Source organism: Aquarana catesbeiana, linkage group LG05 (assembly GCF_042186555.1).
Source record: "Aquarana catesbeiana isolate 2022-GZ linkage group LG05, ASM4218655v1, whole genome shotgun sequence".
In the NCBI taxonomy this organism is placed as follows: Eukaryota; Metazoa; Chordata; class Amphibia; order Anura; family Ranidae; genus Aquarana; species Aquarana catesbeiana.
In genome coordinates this window covers 467581284-467606505 of record NC_133328.1, presented here as the reverse complement: position 1 = coordinate 467606505, position 25222 = coordinate 467581284, and the positions used below count along the sequence as shown (strand labels likewise).

The 25222-nt window shown below is 42.6% G+C and overlaps 1 protein-coding gene across 1 annotated transcript in view; it reads left to right on the top strand.

The window, feature by feature from the left end:
* Nucleotides 1–25222, top strand: part of SMCHD1 (structural maintenance of chromosomes flexible hinge domain containing 1) — a 622004-nt gene that overhangs the window by 146764 nt on the left and 450018 nt on the right. The window contains exon 10 of the mRNA XM_073631430.1: nt 1904–2114. Coding sequence (XP_073487531.1) covers nt 1904–2114 — 211 coding nt within the window. The remainder of the gene's footprint in view (nt 1–1903; nt 2115–25222) is intronic.

Sequence of the window (25222 nt, the reverse complement as noted above, 5' to 3'; positions counted from 1 at the left end):
TAGCGACTGATTCAAACGCTACCAAAAAAACTGTTAGCGATCGCAGGGATCAGGCCTGACTCTGCGAACGCTGCAGTTATGTTTGTTGTGTTTTGTAAGTGACAGTGATCGAACGATACTGCACTTGGGTGGGCTGGGCGGAGGGGCAAAACGCAGGTGCTAGCAGGTATCTGGGCTGATCCTGCTTACGCTGCATTTTTGGGAACCCTAAACTGCTGGGGACGCTAGTATAGATCAGATATCGATCCGTTCAGATATTATACCACTACGGGAGGTGTATGCTGCGTGCGTGGGTGTTAGCGGTACTGGCACTAACCTGACCGTGCCTGGGGCGACGCAGATCCTATCTGACCCTAAAACCTAACTGATATCACCTGCCGGGTGATCAGGGGGTTAAACCTTTTAATAGGTAATATACGGCGGGTGCCCTAACACTATAAAAAACAAACTAGCTAGCGTCACCCGTAACAGTTATACGGTGATTGCTGGTGAAAGGGTTAACTAGGGGGCAAGCAGGAGGTTAAAACCTTTATTAGGTAGTATATGGGGGTACCTGTCGGTATAAAAAGCTGACGGTGAACCTAAATACTTACCTGGCTACCTAGTGTCACCTGCGATACTAATACGACAATCAGAAAGAATATTGCTTAGTGACACTCATGACACGACAACTGGGGGCTGATCAAGGGGTTAAACCTTTAAGGGGCCTACCACTAACTGCCCTACCACTTAAAACAGTCACAAATGACACCAATGTAGTAAAAAAAAACAAAAAAAAACTGCTATTGGTGTCACTGTGACAAGGGGTGCAAGGGGGGGGGGGGGTGTGATCCGTGGTGATTTGTGTGCCTGCGTGTTCTACTGTTCGAGTAGTGTTGGTGCACTTACTTGATGTCTTCTCTCCTTGCGCGCTGGACCAAAACGACCGACACGAGGAGAGATGACATCACTTCCTCTGCTTCTGTTTACATTACAGAAGCAGAGGAAACTTCACATTTGCCAGGAGCGATCGCGTGCCCTGGGTGGGTGATGCGCCCGTGCCCGCGTGAGGGTAGTAACGTACCCATATGTTACTCTGCCTGCCCGTGCCATTCTGCCGCAGTATATCTGCGTGAGGCGGTCGGCAAGTGGTTAAGTAGTTAAACTGACCTCATTTGCAGACAGAATTTCATCCATTTGATCTAAAAGAACCAAAATATACATTGTTTCTTTTTAGCTGAGCAATGTTGTGATAAACTTGTCAGGCTGCCCTTTTCTTTTTTTTTGGCAGCTGTGAACAAAGAACGGCTCTGCACTGAATCATGAAAATGCAGGATTAAGATCGTTAGGGGGGTTGAATCGAGCGTTTTTTGTCTTAAATAAATCCATTGCCTCTCATACCGTAGTATGTGCTTTTGTAAAAAGTGTCATGTGGATTATCCCTCCAGTCCAGACTCTTATGTCCATGGGACTTGCATTTAGTACTTTCTGTGTTACAGAAATCTCCGTTTGGTTCAGGCTTACAGCCTCTGGATCTGCCATTCCATGCAATGGCTCATTCTACCAGGAGTATTGGCGCTTCCTGGGATATTCAACATTAAACTTCTGTAACTCAACTTTGTAAGGCAGCGATCTGATCTCCTGTTCATACCTTTGCTATTCATACCGATACTAAGTTTTACCAGATAGATGTTTGGGCCTCTGTGTACACTACCTTTTGGGTGGAGGGTCTTGCAGGTGACTTTCTGAGACTTTCTGAGATTTATCCTGTGTTGCCCAAAGCAATTAAAATAGTACCGCTCGAAAGTCCCCCAAACCTGTATCAGTCAGATCGGCATGTGGAGAGACTGGTGCAAAAAAGACAGGCCCCAGTAGACTTTAACAAAGATTCTTCTAATCTATGTTTTCTTCTATTCTTTTACAGATCAGCATGTTTGAAAAAGGAAAAACAAGTAAGACTTTTAACTTAAGAGATGTCTGTGATGACATGCAGACATTGTATATTAACAGTGCTTCTGAGAGCTTTGAGTTCAAGGCTGTGGTTGAAGGTGATGGTGTAATAGAAGGAATCATACGGTATCATCCTTTCTTATACGACAAAGAAACATATCCAGATGACCCATACTTTCCCACAAGTAAGTTAGTGTGTTTTAATCGTTTTTGTTCTTTATTCCTGTTTCATTCTTTTTTTAATGTGGTTCCTTTCTAATCTTTGTCTTTCAAGGTTTTAATTTTTATTGGGCGTTTCCTTTTTTTTGAAAATTGTTTTTATTCATTTTACAATCAAAAGTATAAAACAGGGTATCAAGTACCCAACAACATCACAAAAAACAGTTACAGGTACCACCAGTAAACATACACAACAATACTAGCTAGATCCCGTCCCCTCCCTCCTAGTGAAATACCAACCAGGAATAATGACCATACCACAGGTTTAACCTCTGAAAAGGAGCAATATGATGTAACAATTACTACAGCGACCATCTAAGAGCCCATGTCTACCAGCAACAAAAGCCCACAGGTACACTATTCAGAGCCTAACGTCATGTACCATGGATCAACCAGAACCCGAAGCACATTCATGGGGCAGATTTCATCAGCAGGTGTCAGAACTAGACCCTCCTCACGTCAATGTTGAAGAATCGGATATCCAACTCTGCCATACCTTCTGTAACTTTATGGGACAGCCTCTGTTTAGGTAAGTTGCTTTGTAAAACGGCAAAGCCTTATTAATCAAGGCTTTCCAAAAAGCTAATGACGGGCCACTGTTTTTTTTTACGATTTAAAAGGATTGCTTTCCTTGCATAAAACAAAGTGATAGATAATAGGGTTCTCTGCGCCCTCAATGGGGCCAACTCCTCCACCAAGCCCAGTAAACGCACAGAGATGGGGAGAGGTACCTGAAGTGCAGTAATGTTACCAAGAGCCTGAGTCGAGCTTTTCCCTTTATTGAACATTCTTTCACCACTGTTTAGAGCAGGGGTCTCCAACCTTTTGACCTTCCTGGGCCACATTGGAAGATGAGGAATTGTCTTGGGCCACACATAAAATACACTAACTATAAGGATATCTGATGAGCAGCAAAAGTAAGGCAGATCACTAGTTAACAATCACTGATATAGCTAATGTACCTATGAGAGCAATAAAACTTCATTTAAAAAAAATATATTTTGTATTGCAAAAAAAGGGCAACATAAAACGAGTGCGGTATTTGACACTGTTTTAACATATAAATAGTTGGTTCAATGGATGTAGTAGCAATTCTCAATGGATTCCAATAAGGGACACAGTTTGTTATAATTGGACCCAGATCCTGAATCAAAGTGTGAAACTAAAAAAGAAAGGAAAAAGAGGACTTTAACCACTTCAGCCCCGGAAGGATTTACCCACTTCCTGATGGAACCATTTTTTGCGATATGGCACTGCGTCACTTCGTCAGAAACCATGAATCAGACCGAGACAGAAGTACAGTTAATCACACTTTTTTAATAATAATAAAAAGGTAAACAGAGTAAGCGTATTCAATACATAGCCAGAGTTCAGTAAACAGATCAGGTAGTCAGCTAATGCCAATGTAAGAGAGCCAGAGATCAACATAGTAGTACAGCAAGCAGGATCAGGATCCAGAAGGGAAGTCAGCCGAGTCTTAAAAGGAACGCAGGAGAAAGTCTCTGAGATGTGATCAAAGGCGAAGGCAGAGATGAAGTGAGCTGGACGGCTTTAAGTAGCCAGGGCTGACGAGCAGATCATCAACAGCTGAGTCACTGTGGAGAGAAAGGAGCTGGCAATTAGCCGACAGCTGAGCGGCCAGCTCAGAGAAGGAAGGGCTGAGCCCAGCCCTGACAGTACCCCCTCCTCAATGAACCCTCCGCCTCGGAGGACCACCGGGCTTGAGGGGAAAACTTCTATGGAAATCACGGAGGAGGACAGGGGCATGTACGTCCAAGGATGAGACCCAAGAGCGTTCCTCCGGACCGTACCCCTTCCAATGCACCAGGTACTGTATGCGCCCACAGAACCTACGGGAGTCAACAATGGTTTGTACTTCATACTTGTTAGGATTTCTCTCCTCTTGTGATCAGTCGAACTCCAGATGTATTGAAAGGCAGACAATTTATTTCAGATGTGTCACACAAATGGATGATGCTTACAAGCCAAAAGATGCAGTAAGAATCATACAAAGAGATGTACATCCCCCCTCCTAATACCTACAATAATATAGCTATAATGCTTCTATTGGCTGAGGAAACACAGATAGCGTGCCTGGTACAAAATGGTACTTTATTTCGCTAATTAGTGTTTCCTGTACATTCTTGTTCTACCATATATGGTTAAGCCTAATCATCCTACAACTTACTATGGAGTTAGTTAAAGCAAACGATATAGCAAGTTAATACAACAATGTGCTCAGAAGTCATCTTAAGAAAAGTCTCAGGGTTATTGTTTTTCTAATAGTCACACAATAAACATTTAAAACTTTTCTAACATTCCCTCCTCTTGTGTGACTATTTTATCTCAACACATTTCGATGATAGTCCCAGTGTTATACACTTTCAGTCTGTATGTCATTAAATTGAGCTTCAATGTCCACATAGGTCTCCTCAGAGGTAGGAAGGGCTTGATACATCGTTCTTGAGACTGCGGTTTCAATCAGTTTTTGTAAAAGTCCTCGAATACAGGGAATGTAGCAGCATCCGCAAGTGACCAAAATGGCCAAAGCCACAGCAATTGAGATCAAACATGATGTGATAAGTCCAGTCCACTTACCGAACCATCCTTCAAGCCAGTTTGTTAATGGATCATTAATACCTGAGTTTTCCGCTAATTCATTCGATAGAGCAGTCAGTCCTTCCAAGGCTCTAGTCACGGTCCCTCCAGGAGCTGTATTATTAGGGATAAAGGTGCAACACATGCTACCAAACATTTTGCATACCCCTCCTCTTTCAACTAGGACCATATCTAAGGCCATTCGGCTCTGCCATGCCATTAGAGATGTGATGGCCAACTGTTCTGTTAGGCCCTTCACAGCGTCCCTTGTATAGTTTACCAGTCGTTGGTTATAGTATATATAGTTAATCCAGTCAACATTTTTATCTATAGTCACCCACCAGAGAAGAGACTCAAACCCAGCTGTCACCTCCTGGCCCTAAACTCATCCGGCACCCCGCGAGGACCCCCAATCTCATCTGTGTAGATCTGAGAGTCAAATGACCCCATGGGAGAGGTGTCCCTCCGATAACGTTGGTGACTCAGTCCACGGGTGTTCTGACAGGATTCTCAGGGGCACAGCCAGCTGGACCATAGCGCAATTCCCTCGGGCATTGGCCAGCATCCTAGCTCACAGTTTCTTATTCCCACACATCCACCAGGCATCAGCTCTCTGAATGTCATGTTCAACCCAGTCACCATTGCCCATGTTAATCCTCTCCCTACAATAGTCATCGGGTAGCGACCCAAGATCCACCCCGCTACGGTTCCCTGGGAGTGCAAAACAAGTAAAGTTGCCTGGATAAGCAGTAACTGCTGGAGGTATCTGAGGTCTCTGTACTGGGGGAAACAACAAACTCAACGTGTGACAGGTAGAATTTGTTTCAGGTTTATAGCTCTTATTATACAATCGCAAACATACATTTTAAACCTTCTGGATCTGTATTGTGATCTAGAGGAAAAGGAATAGTTGCTAAATGTAGTCTTGCTCTGGCACAAACTAAACAGTTTTCCTTTTTTTAAAGTTTTAACCGTGTACCTCAACCATTCTAACCACTCATTCTTTTCCCTGGTATCCTGTCTCCAAAGCTATGGCATCTTCTATTGTTAGGTTAGTAAATCTAATAGTTTTACTCAGAACTTCTATTTTAGTATGACGTCACTTTATTTATTGTATGGACTTATCTACTAATGATTTAGTGTTTGCAACAATTTCATAATTTGTTTTGGTTTTGAATATGGTCTTACTGTGGTGTAACACAGAGACGTATATTGAATTGTGCATTCACATTTTTGTTGTTTATTATTTTTTTTTATTTTTTTTTCACTTCTGCTTTAAGTTTATCTATTGTCATAATTGGATTTTTATTCACATACCAGATTTTATATACAGCAGACATCCATATTTATCACTTTGCCAACTAGGGATTAGATCACTGCATTTCTACAGTTCCAGATATTGTAGATCATGGATTTTAGTTTGCGGACTCCAGAGGGTGTAGCACACCAGTTGGACACCCTATCTGATGTTCAGCACCTTCAACACACACACTCTGATATTCATCAACAGGGGGTGTAAAACTATCACTTGTATAGGTTATTTTTAATTCTTGCCCCAGGGGGTGCAACACAAAAGTGGTTTACTGCATCAGAGGTTTAATACATAAAGTAGTTGCATTTATTTACATGTTTGGCACTTATATATATTTTTATTTGTTTTTTCAAACACATTTTGAGACCAACAGACAGAGGATGTATCACAGTTCATTTTATTTGAGGCATACCTCCCCTAATATTTTACATATATATATATATATATATATATATATATATATATATATATATATATATATATATATATATATATATATATATTTTTTTTTTTTTTTAATTTGAAGGGAAATAGCGCCACGTCTATACTCCCATAATCTACCTTTTCCTGTTAGGTTTTATTAGGTGGTAATACCTTGAGGAAAAATTTGCCTGAGGGGTCAGTTCCTGACACCCATGCTCCCATAGAGTACAACTACTGATCTTCCTTCCTCGACTCCTTTAATGTTATCAATAATTGTTTACAGTTCTTACTATGTGTGTAGGGGGAGTTGGCCGCTTCTGTAATTGAATCTTTCCTTTATTCCACTCTTTTTAGGCCCTGGTAGATTATACCCCCAATCTTGATGTGCTGTGGTCCATAGGGCTTGATCCCATGCTTGACATCCTGCCCTATTCCAGAGCAAATATATTTATCTGCCCATAGAAGTCCTCTAGCCCCAGTTGTATCCCCACAATCTGCAATCTGACAGAAGTCTACCAGTATACTGCTAGTTATTCCCTCTATCGAGGTTAGATTCAATGCTTTTCCTGTTCTTTCCCAAACCAAAGGTTCCTCTGCTCTTCCATAATGTATAACCCCTCTTAAGGATGCCTCTCCTAGAATCACCAGTAACCCAAGGATAATTACTGTCCCTTTTATCTTGACCAGCTACAGAGTTCCAACGGATAGGATAGGGGAGTTGGATAGGGAGGGAGACTTCACCGGTTTGAGACAAGTCCCACCTTGTGTGAGACCTCCCTTTGTAGCCGGACTTTCTGAACCTCTTGTAGCCAACTGGCCCTACTCTACCTGTAAAACCTTTTTACAATGGGACTGGTGAATCCAGGTAGACCTCTCTGCAATCCTTATCGCAGTAGTGGTAGTTAGGAGGACTTTGAAAGGACCACCCCACCTTGGGGAGTACCACTGCTTTTTCTTATTACTTTTTGTTAAGACCCAATCTCCCACATGCACCTTTTCATCTTCTCGAATTGGACCTTCTAGGACAGAACAAAAATCATTAGTACATCTTTGTCTTAACAGCCTAGACATGTATTCTGCTAGTGTGAGCTCAGACTCCTCAGTAGGTGTTTCGTTTGGCTGTAAGAGTATCTTATATGGCCTTCCATGTATCATCTCAAATGGGCTTAAACCTTCTTTTGTGGGTGTGATATGCATACTGGTCACAGCTACTAGTAGGCAGTACATCCAATTTTAACCTGTTTCTTCCATAGCTTTCCTCAGTTTGCTTTTTAGAATGCCATTATGTCTTTCCACCAATCCAGCTGATTGGGAATGATGGGCACAATGGTATTTCACTTAAATTCCCATCACTTCTGTCAAATGTATAGTTTTATTTACAAAATGGGGTCCATTATCACTGTCTGTGCATCTGCACTTCCTGTCGGGAATTCTCCACCCATTTGGTCAGGGTGTCTATGATTAGGAAACAATATTTCTTCCTTTCACATTTGTCCAATTCAATAAAATCCATGCAAATGTGTTGGAATGGATATTGCGGTGTGGGGAACTTCCCTTTCCGTGGTCTTATGCCTCCCTGAGCATTGTGTCTTGCACGTATAATCCATTGAGAGGAAAACGTTTTTTAGTAGTTAGTGAAGCCATAGGCTGTACATACCTTATTTAACATCTCAGTCACCCCCCTGTTTGACACATGTGTTACTCCATGTGTCAATACTGCTGCATATCTAAATAAGGATTTTGGCAATACCGGTTTTCAATCAGGTGACATGTAGATGTTATCTATAATTGTGCAACCTTTTGTTTTCCAATATTGTTTCTTTGTCTCTAAGGACTGTGTAGTCTACATTAATAAATAATAATACTCTTTAACATGAATGAGCGCAGGATCACAGATCAAACTACCAAAGAAAGCCTTCCTTACTTTGGAGTTGTTAAAAACAATATTCTTTTATTTCATTCAAATATAAGTCCATAAGTCCACCTAGTATGCAGACATAAAATGTTTCCTAGCGACATTTACATTATTTGACATATATATTCAATATATATAAAAATATTTTTCTCAGACCCCGATATTTTAGCAGAATTGGATAAAACATGAATCCCCTTTTGTATTGTTCCCCTTATTCTCTGGTCCCAAGTGAAATCCAAGGGGTCCCAAAACATTTTTTTTTTTTATTTAACCCAAACACATATTCTGATTCAGAACTTAGCCTTTTAACTTTATAAATGTACCCGAATATAAACAGCATTGCATCATTAACACTTTACAGTTGAAAATCTGGGAGTTCTAAAAGTAACATATCCAAGAAATATTTACTTTAAGACTATTATTCTGACTTTCTTTCAGAATATTTTCACAGATGCACAAATTAACCTCTGTGTGCTCAAAGGGTTAATGCTGCCCTACTAGTCATCCATCATCATCTCCCTTTCTCTTCTGCTATGTCTGTCAGGCAATCTGCATATTCTTGTTTCTGAGAAACAGCTTCTTGACCATAATTTTTGTGCTATAAAAGCAATAAGTCTGTTGTATTCCCTTCTCTCCTCTCTCTGGGCTTCAATACTACGGCACACTTTTCTCTTAGCAAAGCCCATTCAAATCCCTATTTCCTTATGGCAGTAAAATTAGCACTCAGTCACATACTGTCTCTGGACTGTACACATTTAAAGTAATCAAAACATTCTCAGCCTTTCCTTTTCTCACATTCATCAAGCCACTTGACAACTCTACAACATTCTGTTCACTCCACAATGTAATCCACCTTCATGTCTCCCATCTACCTCCTCAAAACCATCAACAATTTCTGCCATGTGCTTCCTTTAACACCATGGCATGCTAAAATAATAAAGCACCCTGGAGTTATCAGTGTACCTTTTTTTTTTTTTACGCTCAGTTTCAATATTTACAATATAACCCTTCTGTATTGTCATAGCCGGTCAAGAGTTAACTTTTTTTACAGACACAATCTCTCACACAGGAATTTGAAACGGAGGAGCAATTCACTCCCTCCTGTAATACAGGAGATTCACACGAGGGGAGTGGGTGAGAAACTGCAGGCTTTAATCTCCCTGTGATGGTTTCTCGCACTTATTTATTTTTTACTCAGTCATACTTAGCTATTTTTCTGCTTCTCAAATATTTGTTAAACATTTAGATCACACTTGCGTCTGGTCTAACTCTTTTGCTAGACCCATCAGTGATATGGCTATTGGATCACCTTTACCTGAAGTTGCAGTTCCAACTGTTTGGTACCTATGAGTCCGACAGAGGGTTGTCCCCGAGCAGGCGGCCCAGATGTAGCACAGTCTCCCAGACAATGTTGTCCAGTGGTACCTGAGACGGTGCAGTAATCCAAGACGCCGGCTCCGGTCCAATCCCCATGGGCCATATAGTGCAATGTCACCTGGTATTTTACATATTTATCTGCTTAATACATTGGCTAGCAAGGTGTTGGCTGCCTTACAGGGCAAAGCCATAAGACAATTAAACCAAGTATCTCTTTAAGCTTTTGCAAATTTTCCTGCTTTTCTGCCAGCTCTCAATCTGTCACTGATAGGCAAACACAAGTTTTACAGGCACACAGAACATGAGATGTGAAGAAAGATTTTTTGCTGGTTATTTAAACTCCTATTATCAACCTATACCTTTTTTGATCATTGGGTTCTAACAATTTAAGTTTATCCATCAAATCCTGACACTTTTACAGTTAGTTTACTATTGAATCCAAACTTCCCTATAAAGCCCTGTGTCCTTAAAGAGGTGTTCCAGTCTCCCACTTGGCACATTAGGAACACAGCAGCCTCATAAGCAGGCACAAAACATTCTTTTACATAGACTATTCCCCATTGTCAGCGCCAGTCGGGTCTCTCATTTACCTATAAAACACTGGGATAGTGACCCTCGGCCCACGGTAACAATAGGAATACAAGAAGAGTAAAAATATCATCACTCCCCACACTATAGGGAGAATAAAAAAATAATGAACTTGTCTCTGCAGTACGGTTGTTTTTTTTTTTTTTTCTTTTCAATAAGGTTACAGCATCAACAGAAAGGTTAAACATGAGAAAGGAGAAACTAAACACACAGAAGAAAGTTAGTTTTGCGATCTTTCTAGATCACTTAAGCGCTTATATCGTCAGGCAATCCACCTCCGACGATGACCTCAGACATTCACCCTCTGACGTTCGGTATATCTCAAATCTTTTTTTTATTGTCCTGGACAGCGGGTAACGCAATTTTTTACCTTGGACAACGCTCCCAAGTGTCTCTGTCTTTCAAAACTGGATTATTAAGATGATATACAATCAATACCAGTGTCGGCAATTACAACACATTAAACCAGAATCAAACAGAAAGAGAAGAAAAGACTCTTAGAGAGAATTAAGAATAAGTTAAATTATCTTACCTCTCAAACACCAGGATGACTGGATCAGGAAGTTCGAAACCAGACAGTGGATCTGGGTCTCAGGCCCCCGCCCCTATTTCATCACTAACGTTGAGTGGGGGGACTTTTAATTCTCAGTGAGCTTTGAGGTCCAATACTCACCAAAGTTTTTGTCGGGACCATCTGACCCAAAATGCACTTATTGGTTCCGGCTCGGAGGACCAAAAATGTTAGGATTACTCTCCTCTTGTGATCAGTTGAACTCCAGATGTATTGAAAAGCAGACAATTTATTTTAGATGTGTTACACAAATGGATGATGCTTACAAGCCAAAAGATGCAGTAAGAATCATACAAAGAGATGTACATCCCTCCTCCTAATACCTACAATAATATAGCTATAACGCTTCTATTGGCTGAGGAAACACAGATAGCGTGCCTGGTACAAAATGGTACTTTATTTCGCTAATTAGTGTTTCCTGTACATTCTCGTTCTACCATATATGGTTAAGCCTAATCATCCTACAACTTACTATGGAGTTAGTTAAAGCAAACGATATAGCAAGTTAATACAACAATGTGCTCAGAAGTCATCTTAAGAAAAGTCTTAGGGTTATTGTTTTTCTAATAGTCACACAATAAACATTTAAAACTTTTCTAACAATACTCCTCATGGTTCTCAACCTTTATAGGGTGAGGACGTGGCACCGAGGTGGTAAAGCGGTTGCAGACCAAAGGTTTCAATAAGGAGACATGAAACACATTAGAGTTGCGCATACTAGGAGGAAGTTCCAACGCGTAAGCCACTGGGTTAATCCTGCGAAGGATACGGAAAGGCCCAATAAAATGAGGTGTGACCTTCAAAGAAGGAACTCGAAGTCGGAGGTTGCGACAAGACAGCCAGACTCTGACCCCAATCTGGTATGAAGGCACAGGTAGGCGTCTGTGGTCAGCATGGAGTCTGTACCTATTGTTAGTATGTCACAAAGCCTCCTGGACTAGTGCCCAAGTGGAACGAAGGCCACAGAGATGCTCCTCTAACGCAGGAATACTCTGAGGAACAAACAAGGCAGACAACACGGAAGATTGGAAACCATAGTTTGCCATAAACGGAGACAAACGGGGAGCTGAATTCAAGGCACTATTGTGAGCAAACTCCGCCCACGGTAAGAGGTCTGACCAGTTGTTATGATGGTCAGAAATACAGCAATGTAGGAATTGCTCCAAGGACTGATTGGCTCGTTCTGCAGCCCCATTAGACTGCGAGTGATACGCAGAGGAGAAAGCAAGCTGAATACCCAACTGTGCACAAAAGGCTCACCAGAACCGGGACATAAACTGACTACACCTGTCTGAGACAATCACCTTGGGTAGCCCATGTAAGTGGAAGATCTCCCAAACAAAAATAGAAGCCCATTCCTTAGAAGTAGGCAACTTCTTCAGTGGAATACAATACGACATTTTTGAGAACCGGTCAACCACCATAAGGATAACTGTGTTGCCCTGGGAGTTGGGTAACTCCACAATGAAATCCATAGACAGGTGGGTCCAGGGCCTCTCTCCATTGGGTATGGGTTGTAGTAGGCCCACTGGAAGGTGTTGTGGAGTCTTACGCTGAGCACACACGGAACAGGCAGCTACGAAGGCGGTTACATCAGAACGTAGACTAGGCCACCAGAATTGTTGGGAAATGGCCCAAAAGAGTTGATTCTTCCCAGGGTGGCCAGCAGCCTTGGGAGAATGGTAAGTCTGGAGCACAGTACGGAGACTCTCGGGAACAAAGCAGCAGTCACAAGATTTCTCAGGAGGAGCATCGACCTGAGCAGCAAGAATTTTGTCACCCAAAGGAGAAGTAAGACTGGTGTGAACTGTAGCCAGAATACGATCAGGAGGAATCACAGGAACTGGAACTGACTCCATCTTGGAAGTGGAGGAAAATTGTCGTGACAAGGCGTCAGCCCTTACATTCTTAGTACTGGGTAAAAATGAGACAATGTACAGTCAGGTCCATAAATATTTGGACATCGACACAATTATAATCGTTTTGGCTCTATACACTACCACAATGAATTTGAAATGAAACAAACAAGATGTGCTTTAACTGCAGACTTTCAACTTTAATTTGAGGGTATTTACATCCAAATCAGGTGAACAGTGTAGGAATTACAACAGTTTGTATATGTGCCTTCCCCTTTTTAAGGGACCAAAAGTAATGGGACAATTGGCTGCTCAGCTGTTCCATGGCCAGGTGTGTGTTATTCCCTCATTATCCCATTTACAAGGAGCAGATAAAAGGTCCAGAGTTAATTTTAAGTGTGCTATTTGCATTTGGAATCTGTTGCTGTCAACTCTAAATATGAGATCCAAAGAGCTGTCACTATCAGTGAAGCCAGCCATCATTAGGCTGAAAAAAACAAAAACCCATCAGAGAGATAGCAAAAACATTAGGTGTGGCCAAATCAACTGTTTGGAACATCCCTAAAATGAAAGAACGCACCAGTGAGCTCAGCAACAGCAAAAGACCTGGAAGACCACGGAAAACGACTGATGGATGACCGAAGAATTCTTTCCCTGGTGAAGAAAACACCCTTCACAACAGTTGGCCAGATCAAGAACACTCTCCAGGAGGTAGGTTTATGTGTGTCAAAGTCAACAGCGAAGAGAAGACTTCACCAGAGTGAATACAGAGGGATCACCACAAGATGTAAACCATTGGTGAGCCTCAAAAACAGGAAGGCCAGATTAGGGTTTGCCAAACAACATCTAAAAAAGCCTTCACAGTTCTGGTACAACATTCTATGGACACATGAGACCAAGATCAACTTGTACCAGAGTGATGGGAAGAGAAGAGTATGGAGAAGGAAAGGAACTGCTCATGATCCAAAGCATACCACCTCATCAGTGAAGCATGGTGGTGGTAGTGTCATGGCGTGGGCATGTATGGCTGCCAATGGAACTGGTTCTCTTGTATTTATTGATGATGTGACTGCTGACAAAAGCAGCAGGATGAATTCTGAAGTGTTTCGGAGCAATATTATCTGCTCATATTCAGCAAAATGCTTCAGAACTCATTGGACGGCGCTTCACAGTGCAGATGGACAATGACCCGATGCGTACTGCGAAAGCAACCAAAGAGTTTTTTAAGAGAAAGAAGTGGAATGTTATGCAATGGCCAAGTCAATCACCTGACCTGAATCCGATTGAGCATGCATTTCACTTGCTGAAGACAAAACTGAAGGGAAGATGCCCCAGGAACAAGCAGGAACTGAAGACAGTTGCAGTAGAGGCCTGGCAGAGCATCACCAGGGATGAAACCCAGCGTCTGGTGATGTCTATGCATTCCAGACTTCAGGCTGTAATTGACTGCAAAGGATTTGCAACCAAGTATTAAAAAGTGAGTTTGATGGATGATTGTTAATCTGTCCCATTGCTTTTGGTCCCTTAAAAAGTGGGAGGCACATATATAAACTGTTGTAATTCTTACACCGTTCACCTGATTTGGATGTAAATACCCTCAAATTAAAGCTGAAAGTTTGCAGTTAAAGCACATCTTGTTTGTTTCATTTCAAATCCATTGTGGTGGTGTATAGAGCCAAAAAGATTAGCATTGTGTCGATGTCCCAATATTTATGGACCTGACTGTAATTAAATCTTGACAAGAAAAGAGCCCATCACGCCCTTCTTGGAAAGAGGCACTTAGCCTCAGACAAGAATGTGTGATTCTTATGGTCAGTAAGAATGAGAACTGGCACAGTGGTACCTTCAAGGAGATGTCTCCATTCTTTCAGGGCTAAAATGATCACCAACAGCTCTCTGTCACCAATCTCTTAATTGCACTCTGCCGGTGACAATTTCTTGGAAAAGTAGCCACATGGATGCATAGTGCACTCAGAGTTGGGACGTTGAGACAGAAGGGCACCAACTCCAGTCTCAGAAGCATCAACTTCTAGAATAAAGGGCAACGTAGGATCAGGGTGTGCCAACACAGGAGCAGAAACAAAGGCAACCTTGAGACTCTCAAAGGCCTTAATGGACTCCGGAGACCAACTCTGTGGGTTGCCGTCTTTCCTGGTCATATCAGTCAGGGGCTTGAGCAGAGACAAGAAGTTACGAATAAACTTCCGATAATAATTGGCAAAGCCAAGAAAATGCTGCAGAGGACGTAAACCCACGGGTCGAGACCACTGTAGGACCGCTGAAAGTTTCTCTGGGTCCATCAAAAAATCAGCAGTGGAAATGACATAGCCCAGGAATTTAACCTGTTCACAATGGAATTCGTACTTTTCCAATTTACAATAGAGGTTGTTTCTGAAGCACACGACAGACATCTGTGTGGTGGCTCTCCAGGAACTTGAAAAATATGAGGATATGTCGAGATAAACCACCACACATAACTGTAACAAATCTCGGAGGACATCGTTAATGAACTCCTGGAAAACTGCCGGAGCATTACAAAGGCCAAAAGGCATTACAAGATACTCATAACGACCTGATCTGGTATTCAGCGCAGTTTTCCACTTGTCGCTCTCCTTAATCCTGACGAGATTGTATGCCCCTATCAAATCAAGCTTCGTGAAAACCATTGCTCCCTTGAGGTGGTCAAACAACTCCGTAATCAACAGAATTGTATAGGCATTCTTAATCATGAAACGATTGAGACCCCTATAATAGATACAAGGTCTCAGCTCACCACTCTTCTTCCTCACAAAAAAGAAACCAGCACCAGCAGGAGACGAGGATGAAACCTCGAGAAAGTGCGTCTGCAATATACTCCTCCATGGCCTTATCCTCCAAGACCGACAAAGGGTAAACCCGGCCACGAGGGGGTATGGCACCAGGTTGAAGGTCAATTGCGCAATCATACGACCGGTGTGGAGGCAAACTACCGGCTTACCTTTGTCAAAGACATCGCTAAAATCTCAGTATTCCTCCGGCAGGGAGGGGAGTGAAGAGGTGCACAGGACCTTGGCTACCTTCTGGAAGCATCTCTCACTGCACTGTGGCGACCAGGACAGAACTTCAGCATGGAGCCAATCAAAAGAAGGGTTGTGCCTCTGTAACCAAGGATAACCAATAACCAGCGGAAACTTGGGTGAGGAAATAACTTGGATTATCTCATGGTGAAGGACCCCTATGGCCATGGACAACGGAACAATCTCATGAGTCACATGGGCAGGCTGTAGAGGTCTCCCGTCAAGAGCCTCAATGGCAAGTAGAGTGTCACGTAGCTGCAGCGGAATCAAGTGCTTCGATACAAAGGCAGCATCAATGAACAGGCCTGCAGCCCCAGAGTCGATTAGAGCCTGTATCTCGACGGGTGACTCAGCCCAAGACAGGGTAACCGAAACCATGGGCTTATCTTTCTGGGAAACTGGAGATGAAACAACGCCACCTAAGGTCTGTCCGTGACAGGACCCCAAGGTTCGGGCTATCCCTGGACGGGTAGGACAAGACTTCAAAAAGTGACCAACCTGGCCACAATAAAGGCACAATCTCTCCCTGCTCCTAAGGGCTTCCTCATCCGCAGAGAGACGCGTGAAGTGCATGGGTTCGTCTTCACAGACTGACTCGGTACCAGGAGGCATGGGAGGCAAGGGTGGGACTGCAAAGCTCGGAGACAAATGTACAGGAGGCTTGCGCCAGCGCTCCTTAAAATGGAGTCTTTCTCTGAGTCTGGAGTCAATGAGGATGGCAAATGTGATCAACTTCTCCAGCTCAGTGGGTATATCTTGGGCTGCTAGAAAATATATGTGAAAATACCGCGCTGTCAGAAGAAAACGTGTGTAAGCAGCTAACAAGTGACCTAGTCCTGTAAAAAACAATATAAAGAAAAGTGTAGCGCTAACAACCATAGACATTAGTCCATAACCATATTCATGGTTAAGCCCAATAAATAAATCATATATATATATATATATATATATATATATATATATATATATATAAAAAATCCTTGTGAGAAAAATAAAGTCCGTAATTCAAAATGCTGATATTATCCTTAAAAGTGAAAGTCTATAGTAGATAAATAACACCAAAAAAGTGAAGACAGCTAGTGACTGTGTTGATAGAAGATCCACCACTCTATTGGATTAGGGGCTTACCGGAAAGATTGGACACAGATGGGTGTATACCCACTGGGTCAATCTAGCTTGTAATTGTGGGGATCCACGGTGATGTCTGTATAACGTGAGGGTTAATCCAGGTGACCCAATACTTTAGATATGGCAAAGGGAGTAAGTCCACTCAGGCATCCTGCACCCCTGATCCCGTACAGAGAATGGACTGCCAAGAGGTGAAAAGGCTTTTGAAAAGCCTTTTCAACTCTTGGCAGTAAATAACCCTCACGTTATACAGACATCACCCTGGATCCCCACAATTACAAGCTAGATTGACCCAGTGGGTATACACCCATCTGTGTCCAATCTTTTCGGTAAGCCCCTAATCCAATAGGGTGGTGGATCTTCTATCAACACAGTCACTAGCTGTCTTCACTTTTTTGGTGTTATTTATCTACTATAGACTTTCACTTTTAAGGATAATATCAGCATTTTGAATTACGGACTTTATTTTTCTCACAAGGATTTTTTATATATATATATATATCTATGTAATTTATTTATTGGGCATAACCATGAATATGGTTATGGACTATGTCTATGGTTGTTAGGGCTACACTTTTCTTTATGTATCTTGGGCTGCTATCTCATCCTTGATGTTATGCGAGAGACCTTGAGAGAAGGCAGCCACGAGGGCCTCATTTTTCCAAGCAACCTCTGCTGCCAGAGTACGAAATTCAATGGCATAATCGGCAACAGTTCTCATACTCTGATGGACATGAGGCTCTTGGCAGCAGAAGCGGAGCGTGCGGGAACATCAAATACCCTTTTGAAGGAAGCCAGAAATTCTGGGTAACTCAGGTTTTTGCGTCTCCCATAGAGGGTTTTTCCCAGGCCAAGGCTCTCTCAGAAAGCAAAGATATCACAAAACCTACTTTTGCTTCTGTCCGTGGGAAACGCCTGGGGCAGTATCTCAAAGTATATCTCAACCTGGTTGAGAAACCCTCTGCATTGAACTTGATTGCCCCCAAATCACTGGGGAAGCGGAGCGTAACCAGACATGCCTCTAATAGAGGTAATACTCGAGGCGGGTGCCTGCACAGAGACCGGAGCAGCAGCAGGGACGGCCTGCAACACAGGTTGTACCGGAGCAGCCATAGTGGAAGATTCCAGGTGAGCCGTGCGAGTCAGGAGCGTTTGTAACGCCAAGGCAAGCTGCTCCATGCGGTGATCCTGGAATCCAATCTGGAAAAAATATTACCAAGTGGACTGACTGCATCTTCTGAATTCATGGCCTTTGCCTACTGTCAGAAACCATGAATCAGACCGAGACAGAAATACAGTTAATCAAACTTGTTTAATAATAATAAAAAGGTAAACCGAGTAAGCTTAGTGAATACATAGCCAGAGTTCAGTAACCAGATCGCGTAGTCGCCAATGCTAATGTAAGAGAGCCAGAGATCAATGTAGTAGTACAGCAAGCAGGATCAGGAGCCAGAAGGGACATCAGCCGAGCAAGTCTTCAACAGGAAAGCAGGAGAAAGTCTCTGAGATGTGACCAAAGTTAAAGATGACGTGAGCTGGACGGCTTTAAGTAGGCAGGACTAATGAGCAGATCATCAACAAGGAAACACTGTTTGGCTCCAAAGATATCAAACACAGTCACAGGTCCCAGGCGAGCCCCTCCCAACCAATCAGATCATCACAAGGATCCCTTCTCCTCATGTCATCACAAGGATCCCTTCTCCTCATGGGTTAGTCTGAACACATGAGGAGAAGGGATCCTTTTGATGATCGGATCACCTGGGAGGGGATCGCCTGGCACCTGTGACTGTGCTCGATATCTTTGGAGCCAAACAGTGTTTCCTTGTACGCCTTCCCTGATCCTCTGTTATGGGGGATCATGGAACTCTGGTAAGAGTTCATTTTTGCTGGTGGTGGATTTAACACCGTCCTTTATTCAGTGTTTTTAAGGATGGCTTGCTCACAACCTATGGACGTTTAATTTTTTGCACTGCTGGTTTTTTATTCATTTGTTCACTAGTTTGTTTTTTTCACATTCACAATTAATTTTTATCAGTTACGGACTTATAATCTTTTTACATTGATGTATATTATCAATGAATTACTCACAGACTTATCAATTTTTGGTTTCACTACTCAATGGTGTTTATGCACAATTCAGCTTTTGGGGATTTTTGATCTTTACTAATATTATTTATGGATTTTTCACTATTATCAGATATCTATGGGATCAGTTTGATTTTTGGTCAATAACTTATGGATAGCGCGATTCTAATTTTCCAAACCTTCTTTTTTGTATTAATGTTATACATGAGAATTGCAGCTTCTGAGGGATCACAGTTTTGGAAATAACTCCTCAATTTTTAATAATTTCATATATTTTTTATTATTTATCTTAGTGCAGTTTTTTAAATTTTTTTCCAATTGCGCGGACGTGCAACGTTGTACCCAAAGAAAGTTTATGTCCTTTTTTTCCCATAAATAGAGCTTTCTTTTGGTGGTATTTGATTACCTCTGCAGTTTTTATTTTTTTGCGCTATAAACAAAAGAAGAGCGACAATTTTGGAAAAAAAAACACAAAACAATATTTTTTACTTTTTGCTTTAATAAATATCGCAAATTAAAAAAAAAAAAAAAATTCTTCATCAGTTTAGGACGATTTATATTCTTCTACATATTTTTGGTAAAATAAAATTGCAATAAACGTATAATGATTGGTTTGCGCAAAGGTTATGGCGTCTACAAAATAGGGGATAGATTTGATGCATTTTTATTATTATTTCTTTTTTTTTTACTAGTAATGGGGGCGATCTGTGATTTTTAGCGGGACTGCGACATTGCATCAGGACATTGTGGCCGCCGGGCATGCAAATCTGCTCCTTAGGGACACAGCAGGTGTGCACGCGCCCCCTATACTCCTTAAAGCTCCCACTGTACAGCTACATCAATTTGCGCAGTAGTGCCATTCTGCTGCCATCAATCTATGGCAGGCAGTCGTTAAGGAAGTGGTTAAGGCACTAAACATAACCACCCAAAAAAGGGATACACGCAACCTTAAGGCTTCATTCACACTTGTGTGACTTGTCGTGCACATCAGAGTTGCGTGACAAGTTGTTCCCCATGTTTTCCAATGATACCCTTTAGTATATGCCTGACTTTGGTGACCTTTGCTCCGACTTTCATGCAATGTGAGGGCCATAGACTTGAATGTTAACCCTCAGAAGTTGCATGAAAGTCGTACCTAAATGTTATACAATGCATCTGGTGTGCAACAGTTGTCCATTTTAACTGGTCAAAGCCAAAGTCGTATCCAAGTTGCACCCATCCAAAGTTGCGTCAAAGTTGGCACAACTTTGGAGTCATACAAGTGTGAATGGAGCCTAAAAGTACAAAGTTTTTATTTCACATCTTTGTTGATTAACCACCTCAATACTGGGCACTTTTACCCCCTTCCTTCCCAATTTTTCACGTTTCAGTGCTCTCCCACTTTGATTGACAATTACTCAGTCATGCTACACTGTACCCAAATTAAATTTTTTATCATTTTGTTCACACAAATAGAGCTTTCTATTGGTGGTATTTATTCACCACTTTCTTTTTTGCGATATAAGCGAAAAAAGAATGAATATTTTGAAAAAAAACCCAAAATTTTCTACTTTCTGTTTTAAAAGAAACCAAAAAAAATAAAATTTTGTCAAAAATTTAGGCCAAAATGTATTCTGATACATGTCTTTGGTTAAAAAAATCCTGATAAGTGTATGATCATTGGTTTGTGTGAAAGTTATAGAGTCTACAAGCTATGCTACGCATTATTGAAAATGTATCAATCCTAATGCACTGATGGTCTATCTAATTTTTTGCGGCCCTAAAATGTCAGGACAGTACAAATACCCTCCTAAATTACCCCTTTTTGGAAAGAAGACAGTCTGAGGTATTTAGTAAGAGGCATAGTGTTTTTTGCAGTTGCAATTTTTTTCCCCACAATGCTTTGGAAAATTAAGAAATATACAGTGGGGACGGAAAGTATTTCAGTTTTTCTTTTTTAATAAATCTGCAAAAATGTCAACAATTCTGTGTTTTTCTGTCCATATGGGGTGCTGTGTGTACATTGAGGAAAAAAAATGAACTTAAATGATTTTAGCAAATGGCTGCAATATAACAAAGAGTGAAAAATTTAAGGGGGTCTGAATACTTTCTGTCCCCACTGTATATATATATTTTTTTTTCTTCACAAAATTGTCATATTTACAAGTTATTTCTCACACACGGTGCAGGCATAATTGCAATTACACTCCAAAATACATTCTGCTATTCGTCCTGAGTATGGCGATACTCCATGTGTTAGACTTTTCCACAGCCTGGCCACATACAGAGGCCCAACATCCAAGTAATACCATCAGGCCTTCTAAAGGCATAAATTACACATTTTATTTCCTGAGTGCCTATCACATTTTTGAAGGCCCTGGAGCACCAGGACAATGGAATTACCCACAAAATGACCCAATTTTGGAAAGAAAACAACCCAGTCTATATTCTATGAGGCATAATGAGTCTTTTGAACATGTCATTTCTTTCCACCAGTTTTTGGAAAATGTGGAAATAAAATTAAAACGTATTTTTTTTTTTTTTTCTCACAAAGTTGTCAATTTAGAAGATCTTTCTAAGACATAGCATGTACATAGCCAGAATGACACACCAAAATACATTCTGCTACTCGTCCTGAGTATGGCGATACCCCATGTGTGAGACTTTTCCACTACCTGGCCACATACATAGGCCCAACATGCAAGTAGCACCTTCAGGCTTCTAACACATAGCATGTACACACCAAAAATTACACCCCAAAATACATTCTGCTGAGCAAATAGTAAAAAAAAGGCTCACCCGTGGTTTTAACAGGCAGGAATACCGTTCCAGAGCAGTCAAAACATTGGTCCAGACAGCCAAAGGAAATGTCCAGGAATTGTCCAGGCAGCAGACAGATATGGAAAAGTATGAACATGGTTCAGTACAGTCCATGGTTTAGCAGGCAGTTCATGTTGCAGGCAGAGGCATGGTCAGGTGGCAGGCAGAAGCATGGCCAAATCAGGTGGCAGGCAAAGGCATGGCCAGGTCAGGTGGCAGGCAGAAGCATGGCCAATTCAGGTGGCAGGCAAAGGCATGGCCAGTTTAGGTGGCAGGCAAAGGCATGGCCAGTTCAGGTGGCAGGCAAAGGCATGGCCAGTTCAGGTGGCAGGCAGAGGCATGGCCAATTCAGGTGGCAGGCAAAGGATGTAGGCATCTCTTCTTTTATCTCTCCACTTAAGCGCTAGTACCTCTTCAGTCTGCATACTGGCCATTTCACCCTGTTTCAATTTCTTGGCGACCAATCTCTGTGGGAAGCCTTTGCGGTTGGTCTGTGCTGTCCCACAGGACACAGTCTTCTTTTGGTACAGATGGTGGAAAAGTGGGAGACTTGTGTAGAAATTGTCTACATATAGGTGGTAACCTTTCCCAAACAATGGTTTGATCAGCTGCCAGACAGTTTTGCCATTTGTTCCCATGTAGGTAGGGCATCCAGGGGGGTTTAACTGTCTGTCTTTTCCCTCATAAGTTATAAAATCATATGTGTAACCCGTGGCCCTGACACACGCCTTGTAAAATGTTTCCCCACCTCTGGCTTTTTTATTGGGGAGGTATTGCTTTATTCCAAGTCTTCCGGTGAAGTGTACTAGGGATTCATCTACACAAATATTTATATCAGGAGTAAACATCTGCTTGAAGCTGGCGCAAAAAAAATTGATTAGGGGCCAAATTTTGAATAATTTATCATAATTGGGATGATTTCGATGGAGGCATTGGACATTGTTGTTGAAATGTAAAAACCTCATAATCATCTCAAAATGGGTTCTGGGCATCAATGACGAATAGACTGGCATGTGGTGGATAGGTTGTGTAGACCAGTAGGCATGGAGTTAATTTTTTTTGTCAGCCCCATGTTAAGGGTTAGGCCAAGGAAAATTTGAAATTCTTCCACGGTGAGGGGTTTCCAAACAATAGGACGGGCATATGAAGAATTTGGATTGTTGGCTATATGTTGGCTGGGGTAAAGACCACAATGTAATTTAGTAGATCATCGGTAAAAAATAAGTGAAAATAATAAATTGGGGTTACATTTTCTGACTGTATCTGAGGGCCTGGCTGGGCTGTAAAAAGAGGAATTACAGGTTCTACTGACGTATCGGACAGCCATGTTGGATACAGTAGAATATCTTGGAGGCTAGTATGGGTCCTGCCTCGTTGATGGGATGCTCCGTTGATAGCATCTGTCCTATCTTCTAGGAAGGTTGCAGAACTGCTGGTGGATGCCTGCCTATCCTGGAGTGTTGCACTGCTGGTGGATGCCTGCTGGTGGTTGCCCTTAAGTGCTGCACTGCTGGTGGATGCCTGCATATCATCCTGGAGTGCTGCACTGCTGGTGGATGCCCTGGAGTGCTGCGCTGCTGGTGAATGTCTGCGCCTGCTCATATCTCCTTATTCTCCTTGTTAGGATTCTATCCTCCTCAGTTTCCATTTTGGAGCCACTGCTTTCCACTGGCTCATAGTCGCTATCCGAGTCTGACAGAGAGAGTTCCACGCTACTCTTGTCCGACATACTCTGGAGTATCTGGAGAGTCTCCTCGGTGCTGTAGAATCTTTTATCCATGTTGGTGGGCAGATGTGTCAGATGGTGGGCGGCAGATGTGTCAGATGGTGGGCGGCTGTGCCTGATGGCGGGCGTCAGATGTTGGCGGGCGGCAGACGTGTCAGATGGCGGGCGGCTGTGCCAGCTATTGGTCCGCAGCTGTGCTAGCTGTTGACGGGTGGATGTTCACTGGGACAGCTGTATGACAGGTGTTCTCACTGTTTTGAGGACACTGTGTTTTGAGGACACTGTGTTTTGGGGACACTAGCTGGGTGATCAGTGGGTAAACAGCAGACAAACAGCTAAAAACTCACTGATCTCCCGGCTGCAACACAGATCTCTCTTCCTCTCCTCACTGAAAGGCTCTGTGTGAATGAGAGCAGTTACAACGGCTCTCTATTTACATTACATGACGACTGTGATTGGACACAGACGTCATGTGATCAGAACGGCTAATAACAGAGACCTCCTGTCATGTACAACTCTCCTGTCTCGGGGCACAGGCAGATCGGGATCTCAGTGCTGCGCGTCCACGCAGCCGCGTGATCCCCTGTCAAATGTCAACCCTCCCCTGCTGTTTACATCATGATGGCTGTGATTAGATACAGCCATCGTGCAGATCAGGAGGGCAAATCATAGTGCTTTCCCGCCGTTCCGAGATGCGGCGTGTCCAGGGGGACTGTGGCCCCCTCCAGTGCTGGAGGGGGCCACAGTCTGCGGGAAAAGATTCTACCCATCAATATCCTAAAACTTTGGGTGGTACAGCTTGCCCTGGGGTATTGGACAACTAGGCTGCAAGGTTGTCTTGTCAGGATTTAGTCCGACAATGCCACGGCAGTGGCATACATCAACCACCTAGGCGAAACCAGGAGCCGGATGGCTCAGGAGGAGGTAAACCACATTCTGTCTTGGATAGAAGGGCATGTTCCGATATCCATCAGCGGTACACATTCCTGGGGTAGAGTATTGACAGGCGGATTACCTCAGTCGCCAGCAGTTAGTCTTGGGGGAGTGGGCCTTGCATCCCAAGGTTTTTTCGGCAATCCACCAGCGTTGGTGGTACCCGGATGTTGATCTTTTGGCATCCAGATTCAACATCAAGTTGGACAGGTTTGTGTCCAGGACACGGGTCCCTCTTGCGGTAGGGGTGGACGCCTTGGCATTGCATTGGGATCAGTTTTTCCTAATCTACACTTTTCCCCCGATTTTCATCTTTTGCTGCATCTTTTACGCAGGGTCTGGGAGGAACTAATTCCAGTCATTTTGGTAGCTCCTGCCTGGCCCAGGAGGCGATGGTACAAAGACATAGTGAATCTGACAGAGTACAGTCTGTGGTCTCTGCCAAGCTGTCCAGCCCTGCTGTCTCAAGGGCCAATATTTCACCTGGTTTGCGGTCGCTGAATTTGATGGCATGGCTATTGAGATCCAAATCTAGAATGATGGGGGGGTATCAGGCACAGTCAATCCCCAATGCCAGAAAACCGGTTTCCAGGAACATTTATTACAGAACTTGGAAGGCATATATTTCCTAGTGTGAGGTCCGGAAATGGCATCCGCAGAAATATGAAATTGGTAGAAGTTTCTTTTCTCCAATCCGGAGTAGAAAA